The sequence below is a fragment of the Colias philodice genome, chromosome 5 (genome assembly GCF_061535455.1).
Source record: "Colias philodice isolate Cphi_HAF_F1 chromosome 5, ilColPhil1 Martin Lab GWU primary, whole genome shotgun sequence".
Classification (NCBI taxonomy): domain Eukaryota; kingdom Metazoa; phylum Arthropoda; class Insecta; order Lepidoptera; family Pieridae; genus Colias; species Colias philodice.
In genome coordinates this window covers 2,661,401-2,683,049 of record NC_143090.1, presented here as the reverse complement: position 1 = coordinate 2,683,049, position 21,649 = coordinate 2,661,401, and the positions used below count along the sequence as shown (strand labels likewise).

General features: G+C 34.0%; 1 protein-coding gene and 1 long non-coding RNA gene across 2 annotated transcripts in view; one reads left to right on the top strand and one right to left on the bottom strand.

The window, feature by feature from the left end:
* Positions 1-21,649, bottom strand: part of LOC149488319 (uncharacterized) — a 109,998-nt gene that overhangs the window by 12,427 nt on the left and 75,922 nt on the right. The gene's annotated exons all lie outside the window — the stretch shown is intronic.
* LOC149488325 (uncharacterized) lies at positions 10,596-12,053 on the top strand. The gene is made up of 2 exons (XM_089695284.1): positions 10,596-11,084; positions 11,516-12,053. The coding sequence occupies exon 1, from the start codon at positions 10,596-10,598 to the stop codon at positions 11,043-11,045; it is 450 nt and encodes a 149-aa protein (XP_089551410.1). The 3' UTR covers positions 11,046-11,084; positions 11,516-12,053.

Here is a 21,649-nt window from a genome sequence, read left to right as displayed (position 1 = left end):
ATTTCTGGCTTTGTTAGCCACTATACGAGTTAAATTATGAACTTTAAATGTTTTTGGTATTACATACTCGATAAACACGTTTTTTTTAATAAAACTACAACTAAATTTATTGTTTTTATATTTCTATAAATATATTTATATTTCATTAAACCTACCTACAGCTTGTATGAACTACATTAAATAAAATGCAATTAAATTAAATGAACCAATTTGCAACAATTAAGAATCGAAGTTAATTATTTTACCGAAAAGGCATACTTGCCGTACTGTTCGTATTCTATTTACTATGGCGCCGGCAAGGGACCGACTATGTTGTGAGTTGTGACTAAAAACACAATTTACACCGATGTATATAGAAAATATACATATTGATATTACAAACAGGCAAATCTTATAGCTAAGGCAGCGATATCTTCCACACAACCTCATCTCAAAAAGAAGCAATGAATAATCTAAATGTGATCTAAATAAATCAAATAAAAATAATTTACACCCCATTGACAATGAAAGATATGTAATACTATCATAATTTAACAAATAATTTCATTTTCCATTGCATCGTTTACAGCACAGCAAATATAATCTGATAACTTCTTTCGACACATTACAGTATTTGGTCTTAATTTTCGCTTCCATAACATCTCTATCAGCATGGTCATATATTAAATGCATTGTATGCAGTACACCAAACAGTTCTTTTGTATTTACATAAAATTTTATACTATCCGTCTCTCCTTTCGGCTGTATGAGCCTTTTTATCCCGTTCATATTCAAAATATCGTAATTCGCAAGGAATTTATAATCCTCGTAGTTTTTATTTCGCTTATTCTTCACTTCCATTAGTTCTCTAATAAATTCTTGATACCGGCTTTCGTTCATGAAGTAAACACTATTGTTCTTACGACTCATCAATTTATCTAGTTTCTCGTTAAATTCTTTCTTCATTGCAGTCACATAATTTTTCGTGAATTGTAAATATTTTTTCTCTGCAAAAAAACAATATTTTTATGAATCTGATGTACATGTTATTGTTATAAAAATTAGAGGTTTATTTTATAATTAGTTATTTACCATAATAAACTGATGAGCAGATATTCCTTTTATAAATAAAAACACTTTATATTCCACAACATCAATTTTTAATAAGTATCACAATTATAAACAAAACATAGTTTAATTACAAATAAAAATTTGGAATGAGATCAATTTTCATACAGAGATCAAATTCATATAAAATAAAATAAAGATTTTTTAAGGTATTAGAAAAAAACATAACAGTCAAGTACCTACTTGCAATTTTCCAATGAAAATTCAGATTAAAATTTGATTATATGTACATATTAAGACTTACAAATATGTATTAAGATAAACACTGGATAAAAAGATGATCATCAGGAATTAATAAACTTCTGAAATTCTGCTTCTATTGAATATTTGAGTGGAATTATAACCGTATTTATTGCATAACAACATCAATTTAGATCATGAATCAGCGTCTACATATAATTAATATAGTATTTACAAAATAACATTTAGGCGCATGTCAGCAAGTTGCACGAATATAGTTAAGAGTTCTAACAGACGAACGGCAAGTTATGAACGGCAGAGGCTACTTCAGCCATCGCCACATGTTGACGGCAGTCGTCGAAGCGTCGGCGGCAGCAGTTAATATGTTGACGGCCGTCTACACGCAAAAACGGATGCCGTCAAACGTCAAAAGCTTGCAGTTTACCGTCAAAAGTCAAACGCTTGCAGTTTGCCGTCAAAAGTCAAACGCTTGCAGTTTGTCGTCAAAAGTCAAACGCTTGCAGTTTGCCGTCAATGTCAAACTGCAAGCGTCGCCACTTGTTCACTCTCTCCGTTCACAACTTACCGTTCGTCTGTTAGAACTATAAATTTACATTTAAACTATTCATACTTTTAACATGATAATTTGTATGATATTCATTTTAGTTCAACACATTTATATCTATAAATATATCAACATATTAAAATTTAGTCTTAAAACAATTATAAAGATTTGTAAACATGATACAAGTTTGTATTAGACTCTACAAAGAGAAAATAAATATATTAAAATTGTAACAACTGAGAAACATCTTAATTTAAAAAAATATAATGATTATTACCATAAAAGAGTAAATACAATAGTCATTTTAATAAATTTGAATACAATAATACAACACCACATTATCTTCAACACTTCTTAATCCCTGTAATTCTTATTACCCTTTCCAATAACAATTTTTTACTTTTCTAGTTAAACACAATACAACATGCATTTATTTATTTAAATGTGTTATCTTATATATAAAATTCTCGTGTCACAATGTTAGTCTGTATACTCCTCCAAAACGGGTGGACCGATTCTCATGAAATTTTCTGTGCATATCGGGTAAGTCTGAGAATCGGCCAACATCTATTTTTCATATGTACCACGGGCGAAGCCGGGGCGGGCCGCTAGTAATTTATAACATTTGAAGTACTTAAGTACTACAGTAACATTTTTTTCACATTCTTTTATGTAACATAGAAAATCCTCCTGTTGTTGTGTTTTAAGTTAAACTATTGCTTGACCAATTATCATGAAAGTTTGAAAACATCTATACTAATATTATAAAGCTGAAGAGTTTGTTTGTTTGAACGCGCTAATCTCGGGAACTACTGGTCCGATTTGAAAAATTCTTTCGGTGTTAGATAGCTCATTTATCGAGGAAGGCTATAGGCTATATACCATCACGCTACGACCAACAGGAGAGGAGCCACGGGGGTGAAACCGCGCGGAGCGGCTAGTATTGGATATGTATGAAAATCAGACAATATCTGTTTTTATAGCCTTAGGTAATAAAGTAAGGCAGTACAATGTTTGCCGGGTCAGTAGTTACATTTTAAATTTTATTTATATTGTTCATTGATCATATTGCAGCTTACTGTTATTAAAAATTTAAATAATAGATCATACAATACTTTCAAAGTTCTATTAATAATGCAAAATTCTATTAATTTTTATTTTATAACTTTATTTACCATGTGTTATTTCAAGAGTAAAAACTATAGATTTTAATTGATTCTGTATTGATTCATCATTCACCATTGTTATTGTAACAATATAACTCACTCATCACAAATTTTAATTTCAATAAGTACAATTTTTTTTATTCTACATGTTGTCATTTAAATACATTATTTTTCTTTATACCACAACCTCTCAGGTATCCACCCATTTCCTCTTACTAATATCACAATCATTTTTTCTATAATATAATATATTAAAACAGCTAACGGCCTAACTAATAAAAAGTAAAACTATGGATAAATTTCTACCATTATCTACCATAGCTGTGCTCTTGCTCACATGAAACATCAATCATAAAAACAAGACAGGTTATTGCAATAACAAATCCATTGCAAAGCGAATGGGTAACATTTTATTAGTAAGACCATAAGAAAATAACAGATAAAAATATATTTTTAAGATATATCTTAAAACATTTCAGAGATATAATTTGAGCTAGAATAGACATAAATAACATAACTTATATTCAACGACTATAATTTTTTCTCAATTCTCTTAAGAATTCTCTTAAATCTATAACATTCAATGTAAGTAGTACAGTTTTCTAGTATTTTCAATATTTAAAGTTGATTTGTAATAAATTCTGGACACTTACCTTAGTAAGACTACCAGTTTTACATTAAACTCACATTTATATCGCACTACTATGATCTTAGTGAATGAGACTTTTTAAATTCCACAATTATAGTTCGAATTAGATTGAAATCACACCAAGAACACTACAAATCACTACCATGAAAATTACACAGGTTTCTCGACTAAATATCTTTGAGATTACATGTAAAGCACGAAAAAGACTAATATTCTTTTAACGCTATATATAAGTAAATAACTATTAATTTTTACATGCAGAATACAAATTTTAATCACTATTAATGTTTGTTGTTTTATTTACATAACCTCAATATCGACTGTCAATTGTCAAAGTGAACTGTCGCGGGTCGCCTGTCAGATTATGAAAACTGATTGTGACATATCTGCCAAAATATCGGATACATACACTGAAATAATTTTGTTCAGAATATATGTATTATAATATTATGTATCATCTACGTCTATATAGTTTTTGATAGTTTACATATAGATCTATTTTATTGTAATTGCAATGATTTGGATTATTAATTAAATGTAACTTATTCGTGATTGTTTCACTATTAAACATTATTCTAATAAACGAAAAATAATTAATTAACATTGGTAGGTTATAGGTAATGTATCTTTGCTGTTTAAAATATTTAGTAGGGTCATTAGTTAAACGTGCTTAGACAAAACAGTTAATACATCTCCCATTATTTTTATTTTTTCTGATCTGAATATCTTCATCTTCACCTTTAAATAAAGTTGACAGTATAGGTAGGTACCAAGTTTTTATAAATTAGCCACTACAATAATCACCACTATCGGCGAGAGGTGGATCATGGATGTGGTCCACATTGTATCGTACGCCCCTTCCACGAGAATCCAAATGAATCTTTGCCCTACATCCCATGTGCTGTTTGGAACAGTACCAATTTCCTGAGGAACGGTTTTGAGAGAAAGTATATCCTCGGAACACGAGTATATTCTTCTTGCTCCTTTTGGAAGGGATAAGTACGTATTTGAAATCTAAAAAATATAACTACCATGTAATCCTGCCCAAATTAATGCTTTCTCATTATATCTATAAAAACAGATAAATAAATACTTTTTATTTATTAATAATTATTTAAAAATAAAGGATAGTTTCCTTTGGCAAATTTTGCTATCTCCAGTATTTTAGGGAACTTTCTCTTATTTTTTAACTTTATTCTCGCAGATTTAGGATTTAAATAATTAATACAAGTTTTCTGTTCAGATTAATTTATTCAATTATTTAGTGAACGGATATTCTTGATTACATATCTACAGTTTACATAAGATAAAAAATTAAGATAAAACGACACACTAACGCACAAACGATTCAAAGTGAGATGGCATGATTCCACTATCGTTAGCGACAAAAAACTGAAGTAAATGGTGGCCAATTAGCCATATTCCAGATGACATGCTGCTCCAGGAGTGCTAATAACCTATCTTCGCCGTTTTACTTTTCAATATCTATCCTTTTTAGTAAGATTTTGACAATTACACTTAAAATACCGTCCATCTGACATTTGTCTCATTGTAGGTGGTTCGTGGTTATGTAGAGTATTATATTGCACAATGTAGTCATCTTCAATTTTCAGTTTGGCTGGACACTGTCCTCTTTTATATTTTGAACAATACCATACTGAACCTTTAGCCTTCGAAAACGTATAATTATTTAGCAGTACTAGGCGTTTGTTGGCTTTGTTGACGATATAGGTGAAATCAACTGCAAAGAGATTCAGGATATAGTCTGTGTACAAGTAGATGGTAGTAAGAATTTTTATATTGATATCCTACTACTATTATAAAGGCGAAAGTTAGTAAGTATGGATATATGGATGTACGGATGTTTGTTACTCTTTCACGTAAAAACTACTGAACCGATTACAATGAAATTTAGCACACATATAGAGGGTAACTTGGATTAACACATAGGATAGGTTTTATCCCGGAAATCCCACGGGAACGGGAACTATGCGGGTTTTCCTTTGAAAACGCGGGCGAAGCCGCGGGCGGAAATCTAGTTATATAATACACACAACAACAAAGTCTAGCGATATTTTGTATTGTAGGTACAAATATCTAAAAATCTTTGAAGAATTTTGTGATATTGTAAATGGAAGAGTAACTCAATTTAAAATAATATAACTTTATTCTCGCAGATATAAGATTTAAATATTGAATACAAGTTAATTTTCAGTTCAGAGTAATTTACTCAATTATTTAGTCAACTTATATTCTTGATTACACATTTACAATTACTATAAGTAAAAAAATGAAGATAGGTTATCAACACAATAAGAGATCTTGCAAAACGGGACACTAATGCACACACGATTATGCGTGAAAGTGAGATGGCATGATTACACTATCGTGAGCGACAAAGAGACAACTGAAGTATATGGTGGCTAATTAGCCATATTGCAACGTGTTACTCCAAGAGCGCTAAAAACCTATCTACACCTTTTTACTTTTCAATACCTCTTTATCTTTTTTTAGTAAATTTTCGTTAATTACAGTTTATAATACCGTCCATCTGACATTTTTCTTATAAAAGGTGGTTCGTGGTTATGTAGAGCTCGATATTGCACAATAAAGTTATCTTCAATTTTCACTTTAGCTGGACACTGTCCTCTTTTATATTTTGAACAATACCATATTGAACCTGCATACTTCGAAAACGTATAATTATTTATCAGTACTAGGCGTTTGTTGTCGTGGCTGATGATGTACTTGAAATCAACTGCAAAGAGATTGGAGTTATAGTCTACCTGTTACGTACGTACGTACGTACCTATTAGTAGTACCTACGAATTTTTTTTTAATTATTTTTTTTTTATTCAATAAAAAAAATTCTGATTGTATTCAGTTCACACCCTTATCATTCGATCAACAGATCTTTTTATATAATTAAAAAATACATGAAAGTACATTTTTATTTTTTATTCACATAAATTCCTTACAGCCATTACTTATAATAACGAAACGATTGAGACAAAGTATACATAATATATAGGAAATACAATTTTAAAAATGATATTGAATCAAATATGAAATAAGAAACTACAAAACATAGTGTTGTATTAGATACATAATATTTATGAACAAAAAAAAAATGTCAGAACTTTACTTTTAAATGAGGCGACATGTCAGGCAAGTTTAAAAAAAAAAATTAATATCTTCACCTATAGAATCAAATTGAGAACTTTGAGAAACTTTTGAAGTCGGTTGAAAAATAATAGGTACATTTGACAACTTTTTTTAATATGGAACCAAATAACGGTCCTAAGCCCTAGATTAGTATGTAAATCTAACTTATGGGTTACTAACATAGAGACTAGAGAGATTATACAATTACTATGATTATATGTACCATAAACAGATTCTTACAATGAGATTACGACGTGCTCGTCTCTTAAGCCCTTAGGGTCAGCTCACACCGAGACGCGACGCGGCGCGACGCTGCGCGCACATTTTTCATAGAGCGACTCAGAATATACTTTATTCACTACACGAAAAGATACACATTGCTACGCCGCGAGGCACCTCGAGGCGCAGCGCTGCGTGGTGCAACGTAATCTGAATTCTCACAATGTAATGTGTATCTTTTCGTGTAGTGAATAAAGTATATTCTGAGTCGCTCTATGAAAAAAGTGCGCGCAGCGTCGCGCCTCGTCGCGTCTCGGTGTGAGCTGACCCTTAGGCGCGGGTCAAACACAAGCGGCGCGGGCGCGGGCGTGCCATAAGCGCGCCTCTTCAATCTGTTTTGCACCACGTCCTTCTTATACATTTTGTATGAAAGAATTTTGGACAGGCGTCGAGACGGCAAGCCACGGTTGTGCCACGGTTGCGCCGCCTTTCCAAAATTATTTGATACAAAATGCCAATAGCGCACCCGAGGCACGCCGCGCCGCTTGTATATGTCCCGCGCCTTAAATGGTGCATTTACACATTCACGTTCGCTATTCGCCTCGTGGCTCGACGATATATTCGACGAAATATTCGTCTTCTCTTTGAAGTGCAAAAAAAGAGCGTTTGAGCTGAGCACATGTGTCAGAAGTGAAACTTCTTTCGATTCAAAGATCTTCGCCTTACTCCATACGTTATTCGCTTCGCTATTCGCTCGATTGTGTAAATGCACCATCGAATGTATTACTTATTTATTTATTTATCACAAAATACAAAACATCAATACGTGAGTAGAGACATGAAAATTACTTGTATGTATGTAGATGAGCCGAATTTTGATTGACTTACAAGTTACGGCATGTGAACGACAAAAATAGTTAACTACTACCTACATTTTTTTTCTTAATCACGGTAAATTATACTCAAATAGAAATAAATCCAACTGGAATATTACTTCCTTATGGACTAATAATATTAATAATTACTTGCTAACAATATTATAAATGCAAAAATATTTTTAAATAGTTGTGCCATACAGGCGCTATATTAAAAATACGACATGAAAATCATTATTATATTCTGAGACCACGCGAGCGAAGCTAAATTAAAATCAAAATGTATATAAACATTAAAATTAAAAGTATATATATACAAAATCAGTCAAAACAACTCCAACAAAATGAATACAAAATATATCACAGCAAAATAGGTAAGTACATTTTCTAACAATAAAAAAATATAATAATTATAATTTGACTAAAACATAAATAGCACACTTAAAGTAAAATAAATAAAATTAAATGAATATCACATTAAATTAAATTGAAATTCACAAATACTTTGGCATAGTCAGTCTTAATAATAATACGACCTCCACACTGTATTGGTATAATACATGTCGAACCGCTCTCTTGGCGGGGTATAGTCTCGACGTCTATCGTAACCCCACCTTCTAGAAAAATCGACTTGGTATCTGTTCAAAGCATCCAGAAGCGCTCTTCGTGAATAACCCAATAGGGAAGCCACAACACGCTGAGAACGGCCATCTTGTATCATTTGTATAGCCCTATATGCTGTCTCTCGATCCATATGCCTTCGAGTCCTTGGAGCAGTTCTGACTCTGGGTCTATCTGCTAAATAGTTTAGTTAATGTTAATATGGCTTCAAAATCAGATTAGATAGACTCATGAGGTATCTACGATAAACTTAAAATAAATTATACCAACTACTTACTAGAATAAGGGCCGATTTTTCAATGCCCAGATAAACAGCTAGATAGACTTTATTCTTCAGTTAACAAAATATTCAATTTTTCAATAGACGAATAGGACTTATCTATCCAATAACTACGTTATTTGAGGAATAAATCTATTTGCCGCTCCAACGGCCAGATAGCGCGCTATTCGACTGTTAGGCGTTTGAGTTGACAACTGACGCGTCAAATTTGAGATATTTTCGTATGTCATAACATAGAGCGTAGAATTATTAACAATTAAACCTCTTTCTATATAATTATTATCAATTAAAATCATATTGAAATTGGTGTTTTTGATAGTACTGATGACCATGCCATTGAAAATTTGCCGAACGCTGCCTTTAAGTATGTCGTTTCCATCGTAAAATATATAAATTGAAACACAAATTTAACCAAACTCTTTACTCGAATCAAAACAACAATCAACAATCATAGAAGACAAGTGCACTCCTGACGTGAGTCATAATGACGGTTGTTGACAAATTGCAAGATTTGACTCTATCCCGCTCTAACTTGACTAATTTAATATGTTTGTTTCGCCACTCCGAGAGCAGTGCTGCCAATATGGAAATATTTGGTCAGATAGTTATTCATCAAATAAATCACGATTGAAAAATAGGCGAGCCGTAATGAGTTAGATAAATAATTGAATAAATCTATTCGATGGGTATTTATTAGACTGTTTATCTCGCGATTGAAAAATCGGCCCTAAATGGACCAACACGACAAGTATTAGCAACCTCAGGTTTAAAATATTCTATACAAATATCCAAATAAAGTGTCCTTTAATGCATATAATGATTTCAAAATAATGAAACTTAATCTTATATATAAAAATGAATCGCAAAATGTGTTGGTAAGCTCATAACTCGAGAACAGCTGAACCGATTTCGATAATTCTTTTTTTATTATATTCCTTGAAGTACGAGGATGGTTCTTATATTGTAGAGAAAACGTAAATATTATGTACCACGGGCGAAGCCGGGGCGGACCGCTAGTATATTAATATCTACATTGATCGTACATTTAATTTTTATTAGCAATTAAAACCTGATGCTTTAATTCGAAAGTTTATTTATAAGGTTTGTCATGCTGACCGCATGCTGACCGTCGGTACCATATCGATACAGAAAGCCGAAATGTATGAACCTCTATTTAGCATTAGCTATCTATAAGCATTCGCACTGATGCTCGTGTGCTTCATAGACGTTCATGCGTTTCGACTGCCGACACCGACGGTCAGCGAGCGATCAGCGTGACACTGAAATCAGCATCTAGTTTTAGAATAACGCTGAACTGAAAAGCGCTGACTTGTCACCGACAGTCTGTGCGGTCTTCAGTGAGTGTGCCTATGAGGCTAGTTTGATATAGTATCCATGTTGTGTCCTAACGTATTGCGGTGGCACGTGGTCGTGATCGACATCTATCATCTTGGTAATTTTGTCATCCTTGATCCGTAACCTTGCTTTGCATTTCGGGAACTTGGAACACCTCCAGAAGTAGGACCCCGCTACCTTATAAAACGTGTATCCACCGAATATGATCAAACGATTATTTTTGTTTGTTTGTATATATTCAATTTTCAAATCTACAAAGAAATCTCAATTATTTTAATGGGAAAGGTATTTGATATTTAAATGTGTAAATGAGACAGGTTTAACTTAACATTATAGGTAGTGTAATTATTAATATTATGGGCTGTTAATTCCAAATATTGCAAGTTTAATTCCCTCCCAGTTTTTAAGGCGCATGAAGGATCTGGGTCGAAGCGCACAAATTGCAGACAACACACTCAAGAGCCTGTGGTTGTCGAAAATGCCGTCATCAGTTCGAGCAGTCATGGCGGTTTGTGAAGATCAGTCTCTGGACAAACTGGCGGCCATGGCAGACAAGATTACCGAATACACCAACGTCGGTGATGTGGCAGCCGTGTCATGCAAGAAGGAAACAGATGAGCAGCCGGACGAGAAGATGAGCAGATTGGAGCTGGAGGTTGCAGCGCTCCGCGCCGAACTGAGGGGTCGCGGGCGCTCTAGGGGCAACGACAGACGGACCGACTTCAGGAGAAGATCGACATCGCGGCCGAGAAGAGCACCTGGAGACCCGGACTGGCTGTGCCGTTTTCACTTTCGGTACAGATCGAGAGCTAACCGCTGCGAGCAACCCTGCGCGTGGCGAGCCAAGCAGTCGGGAAACTAGACGGAGTACATGCGGGCACGGTGGACGGATGTACTCAAGGTCAGGTAACCAAAAGCCATCGTTTATTAATCAGAGATAATTTAACGAAATATAGTTTTTTGATCGATACAGGCGCTAACATTTCCGTCATTCCAAAGTGGTGTGTTAGAAAGCCTATCGAAAAAATCGATCTAAAGTTGTATGCTGCAAATGACAGCGAAATTAAATGTTATGGAATATGTAATTTAGAGTTATCGTTAGGTCTAAGACGGTCATTTAAATGGCCTTTTGTCGTATGTGATGTAAAACAGCCGATTATAGGTGCCGATTTTTTGAAGAATTTTAAATTAAATGTAGATTTGTATAATAATAAGTTAATCGATTCAGTTACCAGTTTAAATGTCTGTGGAATTAAAAGTACACATTTTTTCGGCACTATTAAAAGTATAAATAGCAACCATCCTTACGCGGATTTACTGGAACAATTTCAGGACATCACGCGCCCGCCAGCCTTCAAGGATGTCCCAGAGCATTCTGTGTATCATCACATCGAGACTACTGGACCACCTGTGCACGCGCGTGCCAGGAGGTTACCGGCCGACAGGTACGATAGGGTCAAAAAGGAATTCCAATTGATGCAAGAGCTAGGCATATGTAGACCTTCAAATAGTGAGTGGGCCAGTCCTTTACATATTGTACCTAAAAAGGATGGTGGTATCCGACCCTGCGGGGACTACAGGATGTTAAACGCAATTACAAAGCCAGATCGTTATCCGATACCTAGGGTACAAGATTTTACGTATGGGTTACATAATAAGAATTTTTTTTCAAAGTTAGATATTTGTAGAGCGTATCATTTTATAGGTATTAATCCAGACGACATTAAAAAAACAGCCATTATTACGCCATTTGGGCTTTTTGAATTCCCAAGAATGACGTTTGGCCTGCGTAACGCGGCACAAACATTTCAAAGATTTATTAATAATACAGTTTTATCAGGCATAGAACAATTGAATTATGGCAGCGACTATACAGGGGGCAAAGGTCAGTCAGTCGTGTTCGGTTACATAGATGACGTCATCATAGGATCGGATAACCCCGATATACACAGAGAACATTTACGATTAATATTTGAGAGGTTGAGTAAATATAAAATGTCTATTAATTTAAGTAAATGTGTTTTTGGACAGTCCTCTATAGAATTTTTAGGCTATTTAGTTTCAGAAAAAGGCATAAGTCCGATGCCGGAAAAAGTTAAAGCTATCGAGTCATATCCGAAACCGGAGACAGTAGAACAATTACGTAGATTTTTGGGCATGTTAAATTTCTACAGAAATCATATTCCTAACGCTGCTCGAGTTCAGGGAGTTTTAGATAGGTATTTACACGGGGCTAAAAAACGAGATAAGACGCGTATAGATTGGACAGACGAGGCGAATAGTGCATTTGAAGTGTGTAAAGAAAATTTAAAAAATGCCGTTACTATTTCGCATCCAATATCTAGTGCCAAATTAGGGTTAATGACCGACGCGTCAGATTTTAGTATAGGGGCAGTGTTAAATCAGTGGGAAGGAAATTCTTGGAAACCTTTAGGATATTTTTCAAAAAGATTATCGGAACCGCAAAAGAAGTACTCCACATATGACAAAGAGCTTTTAGCGATTTATTCAGGAATAGTTTACTTTAGGGATTTAATCGAAGGTAGAAATTTAACAGTTTACACGGACCATAAACCTCTCACTTTTGCTTTAAGTAAATTAAGTTCTAATAAAGAGTTACCTAGGCGAGCGCGTCAATTGTTGTATATTAGCGAATTTACAAGCGACATACAACATATTCAAGGCTCTGAAAATCAAGTGGCCGACGCTTTATCGAGAATCGAGAGTATCGTATGTCCTAGTTCGAGTGAATACGTGGAGGTTGCGAGAGCACAGGCGACAGACGCTGAGCTCGCGGATTTGATGAAAACAAATGATAAATTGCAATGGAAACAGTTAGCGCTCGATAATAATGACGATATTAAAATATATTGTGAAACATCAGCTCAGAATATTAGGCCGTATATACCAGCACAGTTTAGGAAAAGTATTTTTAATAAATTTCATGACGTTTCTCATCCCGGAGTTAGAGCATCGCGTGCGTTAGTTAGTAAAAAAGTTTTTTGGCCAGGCATGAATAAAGACGTGGGGACCTGGACCAGGACGTGCGTTAGGTGTCAGAGAAGTAAGGTTTTTAGGCACACTGTTTCAAAACTTAGCGATTTTAACAATAGCGAGCGTTTTGAACATTTGCACGTGGATCTGATAGGACCTTTACCGGAAACCGAGCACGGTTTCCGTTATTGCGTCACTATGATCGACAGATTAACGCGGTGGCCTGAGGTTTGCCCTGTGAAGGACATGACTGCGGAGTCGGTAGCTAGAGCAGTTTATGAAGGATGGAATTGTCGCTTCGGTTGTCCTAAAGTTATTACCACCGATCAAGGTAGACAGTTTGAAAGCGAATTGTTTACAGATTTAATGAAATTATTAGGTATTCAAAAAACGAGAACTACCCCGTACCACCCGCAGTGTAACGGTAAGATAGAAAGGTGGCATAGGTCCTTGAAGTCGGCTCTGGTGGCTAGATTGAACAATAATCTATCATGGTTAGTAGAACTACCTACGGTCATGTTAGGATTGAGAGCAGCTTGTCAAGCGGACACTGATAATATCAGCGCGGCGGAATTTGCTCTGGGTCATTGTTTAAGGTTGCCGGGAGAATTTTGTTCGGATAAAAGTACGAAAATTGATAATCCACATTCATTTATAACTAAATTAAGAGACACTTTGAACAAAATTAAGCCCATAAAAAGGGCATGTAAAAATAGTAATAGTACTTTTGTGCATGCTGATCTAAATTCCTGTTCACATGTTTTTCTAAGAGTGGACGCGGTACGGAGACCGCTAACGCCTCCGTACAGCGGACCATATAAAGTTTTAGAAAGAAATAGTAAAGTTTTTAAAATATTAATTGATAATAGAGAGTGTAATGTGTCGATTGATAGACTTAAGCCTGCATATATTTTAGAAGAAAATGAAGTTAGACATGACAGTAGATTAGATCAGCATAGTGAGGCTAATGTGTGCACGCCTTTACAGAAATCACGTAGTGGCAGAATAATTAAAAGACCTGTAAGATTTTTGGACTGTAACTAGGTTAATGGTGCATTGGCATTTTTGTAAGCAAGTAGGCACGCGAAGGTTGCGTAATGTCATCTCAGCACATATTAATGTTATAAGTAGTTGTTAGGAATATTTGTATTCATTTTATTTCAAATCTCGGCTCAACCAGTTAATTATATTAATAATATATAAATTTGAGTGTCGGCTCATTTCACAAAGTTAAACTTTACAGTTATCAGCATCAAACAATACTTAACAAAATGGGAAAAACATAGAAATCTAAATAACAAGACACATAGAAGTGCTGTAATGTTATAATTCGTATGAAAACCGCTGTCGCCAAAATCAACACATTCAAACCGAAAGCTAAACAGTACACACAAGTAAACTATGCCTTTTATTGGACAGCTTGTATTATTGAAAACTAACTTATCTATTAAATTAAGCTTTTGAATATGTATCCTAACGCACGAATTTACGGTTTATTTTAGAATAACATCCCTAAGTATATGAGACTTTTTGGTCCAATACGAACAAACGTGATAATAAGAATGGTCGACTGTGTCATTCATTGTTATTTCGATTACTATGGTGACACTCGTAATACTTGTAAATATTCTATAATTTTAAGGAAAAACGGCATTATTTCTAAAAAAAAATATTTTCCGATGAAATATTATTCCTTTATAAGTATAATGACAACTTGTGGAAGAATATCCGCAATGGGAATTGCTGAAACACACCATGTATACACTCATACGTCTCCAGAGCAACTGAACAGTGACGAATGCACTGGTGATGTGCAAATCACCTGAGTGGCGACAAGGTCACGCACGCTTACGACTTCTAGTGTCTTGTTATTTAGATTTCTATGGGGAAAAACATATTCGGTTGAAAAGAAAGATGAAGAAATTGTTATCGCTCAAAACGGAGCGAATCACGCCACAGCATAGACTCCCAAATATTAATGTTTGCTAATAATTTTCTTTTTTTTTTTTTTTGATATTTGTCAGTTATGTAAATCATTTTTTTTTTTTTAGAAGGGGGTGTATGTAGTGTGTGTTATTATTCACAGTGATCAAATATCGTAAATTCAGCGGTTTGTGGCGCGGCGAATGACGACACTCCTGCGAGAGCCAGTCGTCTGCCACTCGCCTAACTAAGCTAACGTTAATAAAGTATAAATGTATAAATATAATAAAGCAGTTCAGAACATACAGTATTTAATTTGAAGACCCCAGCCTCTGTACACTAAAATTACTTGCAGTAATAAATTGTAGCATAAAATAATAAAAAAAAGACGGGTTGCACTCCGGGAGTGCCGGCAGAAGTGAAAACTTGATTATTAACGTTGAGCATGTTTGATATTTTGGAATGGTATCCGTCTTAACGCTTTTTCGATCAGGTCACGTGTCCCGACGCGAGTTTAAGATTTTATACCCATTACAGAAAAAGTGCTCAACGCCGCTAAAGAAGTTTTCACTTCAAAAATAAATGGAACGAGTGAAGTGAGTGTATTTCATTTTTATTACTTATTTACTAATCGTATAAAATTCGATTCCATAAAGATACAACAATAGAAAGTACTTATAACTTAACCATATTAACTTCGTAAAGCGGTGCATTTACATCAAACGAGCGAATAGTGTAAACTGTAAACAGGTGTAGAGCATTCTTTCGTTGTTCGTAGTGCGTTCGAAAAGATTCTATGCAAAGTTCTAATACTGAACAACACTGAATATGAGTGTTTGTTTACACTAAAAGATCACGAAAGAATGCTCTTGCTCTAGCTCTATATTCTTTTGATCTTAATGCACCGAAAGCAGAATCTTGCGAGCAACAACTAGAATTTAAAAAAATATTCTTCAAGTTTTAATAATTACATATATATTCTTGCATATAAGCCAGACTTAGTTTTGATTAACCTAGGGCGTTCATGGGGATGCTCATAACATAATCTGGTCAACTCTCCATCCTTGATTCGTATCTTGGCTTTACACTTGGGGCCCTTTGAGCATTTCCACGTGTAGGAGTCACTGACCTTCGAGAAGGTGTATCCGTTGAACAAAACGAGAGTAGTCTTTGGACTTACTTTAATATATTCAAATTCGGCATCTGCAAGGAAATATTTAAAATTACTTTCCTGATACTGATGTACTTTGCTATTTATTTAAATTCGCATAATACACCCTATACATAGGTACATTGCTTATACATAAATAAAAATTGGTCTATACCGAACGATTCTTTAAGAAGACATAATATATCTTATCTTAATACTATTATAAAGGCGAAAGTTTGTAAGGATGTATAGATGTATGGATGTATGGATGTTTGTTACTCTTTCACGTAAAAACTACTGAACCGATTACAGTGAAATTTAGCACACATATAGAGGGTAACTTGGATTAACACATAGGATAGGTTTTATCCCGGAAATCCCACGGGAACGGGAACTATGCGGGTTTTCCTTTGAAAACGCGGGCGAAGCCGCGGGCGGAAATCTAGTTACTACTATACATTTAGATGTACCTATAGTAGTACATATGTGTTTTTTTATCATTTTCGATACAATAATAATAGAAGAATATCTTGAAGGATCTGTTTATTGATTCGCAATATACAGATCCATCAAGAAATTGATTTATAAACCAATATAAAAGTTAAGGGGAAGAACCAGACAATTTTTAAGCTATTGCATAGCTTCTATCGCGGGCGTTGAGCGCGGGGACCGAATCGAGAAATTCCGTAACGAAAAAACCTCACGCTCCCCACTCCGACGGACACGGAGGTGTGGCTTGAAGGCATGCTATGCAATAGCTTTATCGCGGCAGTCCCCGAGTGCCACACGTCTTTTTTTTTTCTAATAAAACTACTTAATCCTGGCAAGGTCATGATGGAAAGCCTCTTTATTTTTCTTGAAATATATTTTTTACTACTATAACCCATAAGCATCGTGCAGGTTACTTGAATATATTTGTAGAAACATGAAGACAAAAACATTAACTTACTACAAAAATAAATATTATAACATACATGAATTTATAAATGAATCAATGCGTTGTTATCAAAAACTATGTAATAATTCATAAAAAAGGCGCTATTATAAAATTTAATTCATTAAAATAACTTATACATAATAATAATAATCACAAAGACTAATACTTTTTTCGAAATCTCACTATCCAAACTTACGCATATTCCGTATTTAATGTTTTTTTTTATCCACAACAAATACATCTAACGTTAATTTTTAAATACTTCAATTAACAATGAGATCAGAACTTGATTTATTATTTTACCCACACCTTCAACACATTTCAATTTACCATTTCATCAAAAAAATTAAAAACTAATACATTTAAGGGTCCGTTCACACAGACCGGGAGAGGAGAGCAGATTCTTGTCACGATGAAAACAGAGTTTTTAGTATATGTAGTACCTAAGGTTTATTTTTGCGTGTGCACTGCTTTTGACATTAAGAATGCTTGAACGCGCTTGGTGTGAAATAATAAAGAGGAGCTGACCGGCTCCGATCGCGTACTTTTTCTCGTTCGCGCAGCCGTTCGGCTCCGATTGCATGCGCATCCGCTTTCAGATAGCTTCCAGCCGGTCTTTGTAAAATAGTTGGCGGCTCCGCTCCGACCAACTTCAAGCGTATAATATATGATCAGGTCTGTGTAAAAAGAAAAATGTGTGAACGGACTCTAGATCTTCCGTTTTCAACCAACATCTTCAAAATAACTAAATGCAGTTATAGCCCGTTTGAAAGGTATTCCACTTGATGCTCTCAGGTGTGGGTGGAGCATGATTATGCTGTAAATTGACGTCAGTGATGACGTCATCCTTGATCCTAATTTTCGCCTTACACGAGTGGGCCTTTCTAGAACATCGCCAGTAGTAACCATGGTCGTTTTTGGAGAAGGTATACCCTTGTACTTTGACAAGGCGACTACCACGAAACGTAGTTATGTACTCGAAGCGAAGGCCTGAAAATATACCGAATTAAATGTACCTGACATATTTGTACATAATTTTTATTAAACTGCATTCGTATTTCTGTATATTATTTTGTCAGAGTAGTGGGAAAGCTTGGAAAGTGATCAATTTTATCATACAGAAAATTTATATTAATTCATTATATGTAATTATAAATTTTATAACACCATTTTTTATTAACGATTTTTATTTATTTATAAATTATCTACTCTATTATTGAAATGCACACATACGTTAAAGACTACATATTAATATTATGTATTAAGAAGAAGAAAATTTCCCTATCTCTAACAATCTCAAAACAAATATTAAAAAAAACTCAAATTCACAAATTTCTGTACACAAAAAAGTACAAACATTACGATATTTTAACATATCGCCCGTTGGCTTTCTTGAAGTATCGCACAGGCTCATGGTTATGATTTAAGGAGTAAAAAACCAAATGTCCCTGGCTATCAAAACGGAGTCTCGCTTCACACCTCATGGACGCTTTTTTGGCGCAGTTCCAGTACCTCCTATCGTTGGTTGTTTGACTAAACGTGTGGTTATTAATTAGCAACATCGGTCTCTTCCCATTTTCAATTTGAATATATTCATATTTAAGCCCTGAAACCCGAGTGACGGTGATTATCCATTATAACACAAACTGTAAATTTTTCATACACTTTAGTAAATAAAATATCGTCATTATATATTCTCATCATCATCATACAATCCATAAAGTATCATCAAACGTCTATTCACAAAAATATTTATGCTAATAACTGAACCCGAAACGAAAAAGTGGTAAAACACCTCTTGCCCTGAAGTAGTTGCATTTTTACATTGTCTCTTTTTAACATTTTCCGATTCCATAATGACATAAGAATTAGAATTTAGATCTACATTAAGAGCTAGCGCGCACGAGCAACGTTGTCTCCGCAACTATTTGATGGAAGAGACAAAATAGTTGCGGAGACAAAGTTGCTCGTGCGCGCTAGCTCTAAGTTATGAAAGAAATATGTATTACAGCTTTTTAATTCAATTAAAAAAGGTAACTAAAACAAACAATATGTAAAATTTTAAAATTTTATTATCTCCTAGTTATCACTTACCAAATATTAAAATGAAATGTAATAACTACGATAAGTGATGTGTGTTCGTGATGACTTTATGAAATATGTACCTACGTAACATTTACCACAATTTTTTTAAATATGTACTTATATTAAGATAGTTAATTTTGAAATCAGTTTCAAATTTAGGTAACACACCAATGTTTTGTTAAAATATTAATTCACGTCATAATATTCGTAATATATAATTTATATTAGATACTTAAAATATCTATTAGACAAAATATTATCGACTTCTCAGTGTAGCTTGAAGGAGATAAAAATTAAAAAATAAAATTTGAAAATATCTCACTAATAAAAAAATATTAATTACCTACATTATGCCATGTAGAATCATTCAGAAGAAATCTAGATAATAATTTCAGTTTCAGAACGAAAAATTATTAAATCTGACTTTTAAAAATAAAAAATATAAATTGGATAGCATACACTCTCCAAAGGTAAGCATTCTTATTCTTTTGCTATGATACCTACAAACAATATAAACAGCGTTTTTAAAACTAGGTTAAAATCGTGTTGGTCTTCGCATCCTGAAAACTTATTACACAGAATATTATGTTTATCTTTATGTAGTAATTAGAAGTAGACTGAATGTAGTATATACAGTAACTAGTAACGGTCTCACTAAACACATAATTACACACATGCACACACCAAAACATGTAAAAGTTTCAATTATTACATTGAAACTATTTACAAAACTATGGTGTATAACCTCTAGAACATTGTAAAACGGGATGCCACAGCAACCTTTTTTTTATTATACATACAAGACAGCCGTTGCCACAAAGACATTTTTAATGAACATCAAGATTTATATCCTTTTTATAGTAAGACTAGGTATTAATTTTCTTTGAGAAGTGACTAATCCTCAAGCTTGATATGATGACCAGTTGTATCTCTATAGAATCGTGGTGGGGCATGGTTATGTTTTAGAAAAGAAAACACCAAATTCCCGCATGCATCAAAACGTAACTTAGCCTTACACTTCCTAGACGACTTTTTAGAGCAATTCCAGTATCTAGTATCAGTGGTCGTTTGGCTGAACGTGTACTTGAGAAGAAGCAACACTGGCGTCTTCCTATTTTTCACATTTATATATTGAAATGGCAACCCTGAAAACATTGACGTGGTTAGTAAAATGGGGACTAGATGTTTATTAAACTCTCATGTAATTATTGTAATTATGAGCTGTCTTATGAAATACACCGATTAAATGGTCGACATTAGCTTAATTAAAACTCGTCTCTTGATAAACCATTAAAAATACTGAAGCTTGCTTAAATAACAATCCTGTCGAGATTACATGTAAAATTGTAGGTAAAGAACACAGACATGTATGTAGAGAACATAGAATTTTAATTAAAATATAATACAGCTTACTAAAATTAAGTAAAAATAAATAATAATAGTTAAAAAAAAAACTAAAAAACACGCTTTTTGTAGAAAACCGAACTAAAAAATAGAAATTTTTTATCAAATTAGTGTATTGTCATCGGTCCTCAATAAATCTACAAAGTTTGAACGAAATCTGGCCGTTTAAAGTGGGTCAAAATCGCGCCCAAAGAAGTCGGTTACAAACATACAGGTGAAGCTAATATAAAGCGTGTAAAAATACGAGCTACGAGCCACAACCAACTTTAATCCAATTTTAATAAAACACCCTTCTTGGTGATCATGTATTTTGGTGGTGGATGGTTATGTTCCAGCAAGTGTTCTGTGATGACGTCATTCTTGATTTTGATCTTGGCTCTGCAATTTAGGACCGTTCGTTTTGAACAAAGCCAGGAATAGGAGTTTTTGTTACTTCTCGTGAATGAATGCCCTTCACAAAGCGCCAATACTGCGTTGTTGAGCGACTTAGCATAAGTTAATGTCAATCCTGAAACAAAAACCGTTAACCGTAATTATTACATTGTGTAGAGGAAAGCCCGTCTGAATTCAGCTTCTGATTTCAGAGAGCTTAAATGACTTTTCAATTTCATACATAGTAGGTTTGTGAAAAAAAGTCTAAAGTAAGTTTAAAGAAGAATTAAATATAATCAATCTAGATTACTTAAGATATATACTCTTTAGTCAATACAAATATATATATAATTTTTTTTTGGCAATAACATTTCTTAGGTCACAATTAATTAGTGCAAAGTTTTGGGAGGATGATTATGCTCTGAAAGATAATACGCTATAGCGGTTCTTTTTTGATTAGTCATCACTTTGGCAAAGCAGCCTTTTGATATTTTCCTAGAGCAGTACCAAAGGGTGTTGGATCTGTTGTTTTTCGAAAATGTATATCCGTCAATCTCCATGATCACGCCACCACGACTCGTATTTATAAAACGGAATGGTA